We start from the raw sequence: 9,804 nt of genomic DNA on the forward strand, positions 1-9,804 counted from the left end.
AGGTCATTGCTCAAGTCATCTATACCCAAATTAAGGTGGGTTTGAGGATGGTGGCTGATTAAGGTGGTGGGTATAAGGGTTATGATTGAACATTGGCTTAAAGAAAATATATTAGGCAATAACTTACTACATCATCTTTCAGGCTAAGTACAGAAATTACACGTAAACCAATATAAGTGATTGGAAACTGGTTCAAATTTGTAACACAACAGATGTTCAGTGCATATAAACCACTCTCAAAATGGCTGAAACCAATTTAAAATAAATCAGGATGGATGATTTAGGTGATTTAACTGATTTAGGTTAAATCGGTCATTGTACTTCTGTCCCAGATCCTTGCCAGATTCCAGTTAACTCACAGTCCCCCAGCATCCCAGGATGCTTTGCACCTCCGCCACACACCCTGCCTTGCAGGGTGGGCAGGCCAGCCTTTGCCCAAGCTTTCCACTCCACGGAAGTGGGGCGGTGTACACTAGCGCCCCCCAGCTTTTGGCCTGGGTCACTGCAGGCATGTAACTGCATTTCTGGAATCAAAAGTGAATGTCTGTTCGCTTGCTTATTAGTTCAACCTACGCAGCTTAGACTAACCTGCTTAGACTAACCTGAATCGATTCATTCTTGGCCTTTTTGACTGTCTGTACTTAGCCTCCATGTTAACGAAAAACCATAATGGAACCTCCAAAAAGTACAATCATGGAAACATGTTACCAGTTATACCAGTAACTGTAGCGGTATAGCTCTTTGTATGAGACACCTAATTTCAATGTATGAGGGTGTGTGGGGTTTGTTGGTTTGTTTGGGTTTTTTTTAACTATCTTAATCTTTTCCTACAATGGAATAAGTGGAAAAATGTATCTTTTAAAAAGGCACTTAGTACTAGAAGTTATGCTCATATAAAACTATATTGGTCTAAATCCAATGTTAGTTTATGCCACAATAACTTTCCTTTGTAAAGAAGCACTTATTCTCTAACCAAAGCTTTATGATCAGAGTGAGAACTGGTCATTGAGCACAGATGAAGAGCTTTCCTATTGTGCCTGCATGCAGATAACATGCAAATATATGCCTCCTTCAAATGAGCTATAGTTCCACGTTGCCAAATTGTCAGTGTAAATATACCCTCTTGTACTATTCTTCTCCAGTGATCCCATGCTTCTGTACACACTTTTCTTTCTCACTACTAGTGAACATGTCATTTTTATGTAATTATGCAGTTGCATTTCTGCTTTGCATATCTCTCAGATCTGTCTATCATACCCTTCAGCAGCTGCCTGACTACTGTCAACTTGTAAACCAGATGGCTCCGAGTCTTTAAAATAAAAAGAAAATGATATTTTTAGCCCTGATTTCTCTTTATTGTTGGGCCGCTTTTCTCAGTAGTTGTTTCATTTGATTTGAACAAATTGTCCTCTTCATAAATGGTTGAGATCCCCAATGAACCTTTTTAAAATCCATTTAGAAATAATGCTAATAAATAATCATAAATGATGCAGTAGAGCCACTTGGTACAATCAGTAGCACTCACTCCTGCTTCTCAAATACAAGCTGAAGATATTTGCATGAAGTACCTTAGCGCACAGGTTTTTGTTAAATAGATTGATTTCACCACAGCTCTGTTCTTTGATTTCTTGTCAGGATGAACAAGTATACCATATGCTTTCAAAAATGTAAACATGAGCATTTGCTCTTTTGTCAGCCCTGCAAAACAATATAGTTAAGATTTTGTCAGTACTTATAATTAATAGCCCTGTTTTCACAAATGCAAATTTTGTATTAAAACAAGAAATATTTCCAATTTAAAATGTATATATGAGTCCATCTTGTTGTAAATCAGTGGATAATTTTTCCCCTTATATATCTGCATAAACAGCTCTATTGAAATAAATCAAACTAAAGGTTGATGTTCAAGTGAGTCTAATGTGCTGAGTGATGTTTATGTATTTCTGATGTATTTCTGGTTTACAAACAAGCTGAAGTATGTTTCTGTACTGGCATCAGCCTGTTTTCATTAAAATATAAAGCCCTTCTACAATAATGCTTGGCTGACACTAGCTAGCACAGTAGGCTTGCACAGGGGAAATTACTATATTGCTCTGTAATATGAACACCAGACTTGATTTTTTTTTTTAAATATAGCCTAATAAATAAATGAGCCCACTCTCTCTTTTGCATTAAAGTACTCCTTAAATACCACAGTGCATTTCACTTGCTGAAGTTTGTGGAGACCTCAGATTTGTGCTCTCTTATTGACCCAGTCTGCAGAGTTCTTGAAAGCATTAACAAAAGCATTATTGTTACCACCTGGAACCATTCTGCAGAAATTATTTGTCTTTGGTGTTTTTTTGGAAATACATGGAATATAATTCATATTGTGAGTACTGTTGGGTTATAGCAGTGGTTCCCAACTTTTTTTTTGCTGTGACCTGCTGCTGGGAGCAGATCGTGGCGTCCTGGGGGTGGGGGAGCTCCCGGCATGCGGTGTGGCTTGTCCTATGGGTGCAGCGCCGCTGGCATTGTCCCCGCAACCCTCATTTGGTTCGCAACCCAAGGTTGGGAACCGCTGGGTTATAGTATTGTTAACCTTGAGAGCAGGAGGTGTGTCTTTGTACATGTCCTGCTCTCAAAAGTAGTGTCCCATTAACCTCTCTAAGATTTTGCTGGAACTTTATTAAGAAACTCTTGGAAGCTTTCTGTTCCTCAAATCTTTACTGTGTAAGGAAAGCTTGGAAGAGTTGGGATTGCTTAGTCTAGAGAAGAGAAGACGGAGTGGGGATTTGTTAATAGCCTTCATATACAAAAAGGGTTGTTATAAAGAGATTAGGGAATAAAAAATAATTGTCTCGAATTGCGACAAGGAAGATTTAAAGTAGATATTAGATTAAATTAGGTTAGTTTATTAGATAGTCAGGATATTTTTTTACTCTGAGGGAGCTTCTTTACTGCTTCTGTACAGGAACAGATTACTTTAGAAAGGCTGTGGAAGTTTTGAAGTGCAGGTCAGACAAATATTTGTCTCGGGTGGTTCACAGTGACATGATGCTGCCTTGAGCAGGGGGTTGGACTAGATGAACTCCTGAGGTCATTTCCAAGTCCACATTGTCATTTTAAAGCCTTAAAATATCACATTTGGTCCAAGGATGCTCGGGCTCTACTAGTATCCATTTAGGTAAATATTTGGAGGCAACAAATAATAGTAAGCAGTAACCAAGGGGTAAAGGTGCTGATGTAGAGGTAGTAGTAGCTCAGTGACATTTGAAATGCAGTCTCTGACCCCATAAAAAAAAGAACTGTTAGATTCCATAATCCTTTCAGTTCACTGATTTCTGCCATCACATCTATATCCTTTTAAGTTATTTGTTTTAATTTTCAGTCCTGGACCCTCACTCTAGGCTCTGACCTTAAAGTTAACTTTTTTTTCCCTGACTTGCATGACATTAGCAAGTCATGTGAGTTTCTGCAGACCCAAATCAGCTCAACCTGTGCAGTATTACTGCCTTCGGCTCATGCCCTTAGTGAGACTTCTATAACAATGTTTTATGTGGTGTCATCTCACTTCCAAGGAAAGTTATTTACTTGTTTGCCCTCTGCTGGTACTCGCCAGTTAACCAGAGCTTTTTTCCCCCGTCAGAACAACTACAGAACCTAGAGGGCACTGACGCAGATCAGATATTGGCTCTAAATATATGTGCTGTCATCTCCTTTATATGGTGATTGTAAATCTTTTCATCATTAGTGGAAACAGTGTAGATCTAAAGGTCTGATCCTGATTTTGTTCATGCCAAGAGGACCTGAGCTGCAATACTGTGAATCTTTTATTTGGTTTACATATATATGTTAATACTTTTATAGAGAATATTTAAATTAACACCCAAAAGGCTGCAGTGATAATCTAGTTTAATGAGAGCTACAATAAGGAGGGTTGAAGCATTATATAAATATATATGGTGAAATCCATTGACGAAGTCATCTAGACATTTCTATTCCTGTGTGACAGGCTCTGTAAATCAAGCATTCGTGTAATATATATTCTAAATGCTGCAGTGATACTCTAGGCTTTAAATACACATCCAAAATATCTGGAATTTCTGTGCAGCTCTTTCATTGGATGCTCTACAATGGTTATTTCAGTTTCTTTTGGTTGGGAAATATAGTTGGAGTCCCGCTTCAGTGTTAGTGCATTCTACTTTCTGGATCAAAAACAGACGTTTCCTTACACTAGTGAAAAACCTTTAAGAAATTATTTTGGTAGACTACATCTGTTCTGCATTGAATATTATTTCTTCTCCTCGGTTTCTGGCAGCTTATCTGGTACACTTGAGAATTTAAAGCTCATCAGTGATTACGGCGTAGTGCCAGAACATTTTTTTTTCTTTATAGCAGGGAGGGTTTACAATCACTTACTTGACTGGATATATATATATATTCTTTGTTTTCAAAGTCCCTTTCCAGAATCTCTATAATGCCTAAGATTTGTTGTACATATAAATGGCATCAACATTCATGAGACTGTAGTAATGGAACGATTGCTATTTTTATAAAGTGGTGAGTTATATCATTCCCTTCTGTTACTCTTGAATATTTGGTATGAGTCAGTGCATGCGATGAGCATCTTGGAACCAAAATGAAGACAGCTGACTTAGTACCAATACACTGTGCTGGTTTTACTGACACTGTGCATACCTTAATTCAGTACTTAAAACATGTATAGGCTTATGGCAACAAAATAAGTCCATTAAAGGTCATCTAAGATACTCATTTAATACTCTAGATCAATTAGCAATGTGAATGCCTGAAGTTAGGAAAATGGTACTTTTACAATTAAGTGCTTTTCATACTTCCAGTGCATCATACACTGTATGTTTTATGATGTTTCTAACAGCTTTAGCCATTTTCCATTCACTGTAGTGTTTTCATTTCCCACAATGCTGAATGTGCTCTTGATTATTAAGAGCCCAGGGTTCCATTTGTCGGCTATTCAGAAGACAGCAGCAAGAGAAATGAAAAAAGAATAATTATACTACTCTGCACTTTTCAGTCATGAATCTCAAAAATCAAAACACCATCAGTGAGAGAAACTCCTAATTATGTCTCTGGCCTGAATACAGGCAGCTTTTTGCAATGATCTTGTCAGAAATCATTAACTAAGCTAAGCAGGATGGATAGCTACCAAGGAACTTCTTGGGTAAGTGTGCTGGTTATTTAGGAAGTCCTGTATTGTCTTGCGTCAGAACCAGAAGCATTGCCCTTTCCTGGAAATGTTCTTTGTGGAAGGACATAAAACCAAGGACCTAAGGCACTGCTTGTCATTAAATATCTTATGAAACCTTTTATGGGAAGATCAGTGATAAATGTGCTGTCCCGGCCAGATTCCAAGTCAGTTAATTCCATTTTGGCTTCTTTAATTCCTCGTGTGGTTTTAAATTAATAAAGTATCCCTTGCTTCTTGGATTAAATTGCTTTGTGTGTCTCGTTCTATTGGGAGAGGTTGATACCCCGCAAACTTCTTCTGTAGAATTTGCTGCATTTCAGTTGCGAATGCAGAGATTATTGCCTACTTTGCTTCACAGGGATATTGAGAAGCTTAATCGATTTGTAAAGCACTTTGAGATCTTTGGATGAGTGCTGTATGACTTGGATTTTGCTTCCAGAATCCAAATCAAATCAAATCTTCTTCACTGAGGTAATGACATTTCTTCCTTGACTCTACTTTCTGCCTGGTGTATCTGGCCCTCCACTTTCAGAGCAGCATTAGTTTTTAAATCGGTAAACTGAGGCAAGAAGAATGTAAATAGGTTAACTCGGGCAATATCCTAAAGTAGTGATAGTTTGGCATGGAACACATGGAACAGAACACATTTTTGACTTTCACGTCCTCGCCCTAGGAAGAAAAGGAAGAAAGAGAAATAGCTGTAATCAAGTCTGACCACTGGAGGGGACATTTGCTAACAAAATATTGTCAATAGCAAATGCAGGCAACATTAGCCATTCTGCCAGATTTCAAACTTGCTTATTATCTTTAAACAGTAATCTGCTCAAAAGGATATCTCCTTCAAATTGAATATAGATTAGTTTACCACAGTTCATATTCCTGATGAACACTTTACAACAGTTCTTCTAATGCAGGCCATTTCCTAAAGCAGTGGTCACCAACCAGTGGCTCTCGATCCATCAATAGATCTCAGAGCCTCTTGGAGTAGATCTCAAGCCTCTTGGAGTTGATCTGAGGCTGGGGTGGGGGGCGGAGTGTGCATGCATGCATGCGCCCCAGCACAGCAGGTCAGTCTGTGGGGGAGGGAAAGGGCGGGTATAGATCAAGGCCCCTGCGGTGAGGGACAGTTGGCCCCTGTGGAAGGGACCAGCTTCCAGGGGAAGTGGTGCTCGCTCCTACCCTGGGGGTCTTCAAAAGAAGACTAGATAATCACCTTGCCGGGGTCGTTTGACCCAGCATCCTTTCCTGCCATGGCAGGGGGTCGGACTTGATGATCTGCTCAGGTCCCGTCTGACCCTACCAGCTATGAAACTATGAAACAGTGCCACAGAGGCAGGAGCAGGAGTAAGTTGAGTGGAGAACCAGGCGGGTGGGACTTACCTGTTTGGGAGACATGCTCCCAAATACTTTTTTCCCCCCTCTGCCTTGATTTCCCCACTCCCCTCCGCCTTCCCTCCCTGCAGACTTACCTCCTGGGTTATGGAGGGTGCAGGAGGAGGAGGGCAGCAGCAATAGACAATAGATTTTGGGTTGCTTTTAAATACCAAAGGTGATCTCCTGCTTAAAAAGGATGGAGACCACTGTCCTAGAGCCTCTGAATCAGCCATTTTCTGTTTCATCCTACTATTGAAATTCTACTAGGCCCCTTCTGGTAACCCTTTGTATGCACGGAAGGCTAGAGCCTTCCTTTTTCATTTGCAATACTGATGGCATGTTTGCTATAATGACAGTATTAGCACTGTTTTAAGTCCAATTATTTAGAGATTTGTAAAAGACACTAAGAGAAAAAAAAAAGTTGGTACATAATTTTTCATTCTTTTCCAGCCTGATTATCATTTTTTTTACATCTGCCTGCAGTAGAGGAAGAGCCTGAGGCTGTGCTGAAACATCTTACCCAAAGTTAAGGAGAAATAGTTGATACATGAAATATATTAGGGGAGCTGAATAATCTCTGATTGGATTGCAGCCTCAGACAGCTGTTTAAGAACAGTGCTGTTCATATCAACAATGCAGCTGCAGCTTATTAGAAGTACATTGCCCTTTAGAGAAAACCATCCTGTCTCATGAATAATATGGTAGTGAATTTTATTTCACATAAACCTGCATAAGCCCACTGGCTCAAGGCAGTTACATCTTTACTTTTTTTCCGTTTGTTCTTTCTAGTTGTCCCTTATTCTGTCACTGTAAACTTGGTAGGACAAGGACATTGTTCTTGCTTCTGTGCACAATACCTAAGACAAGGGAGCCCTGATCTGCTAAATGGAGTCTACAGTCAGTTCAACAATCCAAGTAAATAATAGTAATCCTGATTTGAATCAGTTAGGATAGATAGACTTCTTCATGGTAAGGGTTGCCAAAATATGGAATGGGCTTCCAAGGGAGGTGGTGCTCTCCCCTACCTTGGGGGTCTTTAACAGAAGGCTGGATAGGCATCTGGCTGGGGTCATTTGCCCCCAGCACTTTTTCCTGCCCAGCCAGGGTGTCGGACTTGATCTGTTGAGGTCCCTTCCGACCCTAGCATCTATGAGTCTATGAAATCAGAGTCAGGCTCATTGTTTCTTAGAAACACAAAACCTGGACTTCCTTATCCATTCTGCACTGGGGACCAAGTAACACATACAGCTCTCGTTAGCTTAAATGTGGTAAGTGAATAAGAATTCAAACAGCTCCATAGTATCTGTGTGTTCATTATAAAATTGTCACAAATGCCTACTACACAGCCGAAGTCAAACTGTCTTCTCAAGTGGGAAGAAGCTTAGTGGTAGCTTCCTAGAAGATATATTACTGAGTTTGTGTGACGTTATTTACTGGGGAAGAACTTTCTTGAAGGGAATAATTTATTCCTTCTTCTTTTCAGTCCACCACCTTATTAAACATTTCTCTAAATATACACTGTACTAAAAATTGGCACCTAGCAGAATTATCATTGAACTTTGGCTGTGTTTTGTATTTGGTGTGAATACAAGTATGTTTAGGAAAAGAAGCCACTCACTGTATTTTGAGAATAGGTACATGAAGTTCTGCTCATTTTTGGCTCCAAACAGAAGTAAACATGATATCAATCTTAACAAAAAGGGGAAATGAAAATTCAGAATAAAAAAAAAAAATTACAAAAACATGTATTATTGCATTATCTTTTTCCTATCAGGAATGATAGAAACATTTTGATCAGCCTCCAGTTTCCTCCACTAAGTAGGAAGTAGTTCCTTACTGTGAAGGACTTATGGAGAGGTGGAGTTGTGGAGAGAGGGGAAAAGTGTGGATGGATAATTTTTTTTTGTCAGGTCGCTTTTTGAAAAAAAATGACTTTTCAGGCATAATTAATTTTTTGGTGGAAAAAAAATCACATTGGTCAAAATGCTATGGCAGAAAAAACATTTTTCATTGTTCATTTCCAGTGGAAAAAGTGAAGTATTTGCAAGAAAAATACCTGGTTTTGCTTTAACCTGCTCTACAGATCAGTTTGGTCCTAATAGGGTGCCCCTTCTCTTCTCTTCTCTCTGCAAATTCATCTCATTTTTTCTAAAGCATGGCCATTCTAAAATGGGCATCTCGAATACTTGTTGGCCATTAAGCAAACTGCCACAGTGAAGCACTACATCAGTGTGTGGCAGAGTCTACAACCCCACTTCCTCCTCTCTGCCTAAATAAGAGCTGATGAGTAAGATTTGATTTGGACTGGGTTTGCCTCAAGGCTGTTACTATTTTCTGCCAAATGACTCAGTTCCTCTCCAGGGACTACTGGCTCAGCATCTGGTGTATGTTTGCCCAAAGTTTAATGCAGCCTTACCCATTCATCCTGGGAATGACACTTTTTGTGCTCTCAGGTGCTTCGGTGGTTCTGCTCCTGAGAATGCCCAGGTGTATAAATTGTCTATGCTCATGTGCTCAAAAGCTATGCTTCTCCACGCTTGCATGTTTTTGAATTTTGGAAAACTAGAAGTAGGCTATTTTTGAGGGAAGGGTCCTTGATTCTGAACTTTGATTTGCTAAAAAGCAGCTCTGATCCCAGTATCAATCTTAAAGGCATCCTACAATGTTTATCCAGTCACTCAAATCTCATAGTTTGAACCCATGATAAGGGACTAGTGCCCTTTCACACTGGCGGCTATTGTATATTGTACCTTTTGATTATTATTATTTTTTTAAGTACAGGTGGGTCAGAGTAGCAAATTTGAGATGGCCATATGTGCCTAATGTCTAAAGAAAGGGTGGATCCAGGATTGGATATGTTGCATAGATAAGAAGCAGGCACAACATGGAGCTTATGTTTGGACACATTGAGATCTACATCCAGGTTATGGTTTCCACCCACTTTTATTTTATTATGTAAAGGCACCCAGATGTTTAAGCAAATGCTGCTAATGCTTTTTACATTTTAATAGAAATAATCAGGGGCAGATCCAGGTTTTCCCAAAGTAGGAGTATGGGAACAGCAACCCACACTGCAGGGGAGGCTGCACCCCTCCCACTCCCAGCCTCCTCTGCCACACCAGTGAGGGCAGACCAGGCTGTGGGAACCTCTGGGAAGTATATAAGAGCCAAAAGTAGGTGAAAAATGTGCCCTCCCTTCCCCTTCCTGCTCAGAGGCTGCC

The 9,804-nt window shown here is 39.8% G+C and overlaps 1 protein-coding gene across 1 annotated transcript in view; it reads left to right on the top strand.

The window, feature by feature from the left end:
* Window positions 1-650: 650 nt before the first annotated feature.
* Window positions 651-9,804, top strand: part of KIF2B (kinesin family member 2B) — a 112,551-nt gene continuing 103,397 nt past the window's right edge. Inside the window, exon 1 of the mRNA XM_025199173.1 lies at window positions 651-731. Coding sequence (XP_025054958.1) covers window positions 651-731 — 81 coding nt within the window. The remainder of the gene's footprint in view (window positions 732-9,804) is intronic.

Source organism: Alligator sinensis, unplaced genomic scaffold (assembly GCF_000455745.1).
Source record: "Alligator sinensis unplaced genomic scaffold, ASM45574v1 scaffold876_1, whole genome shotgun sequence".
Lineage (NCBI taxonomy): Eukaryota > Metazoa > Chordata > Crocodylia > Alligatoridae > Alligator > Alligator sinensis.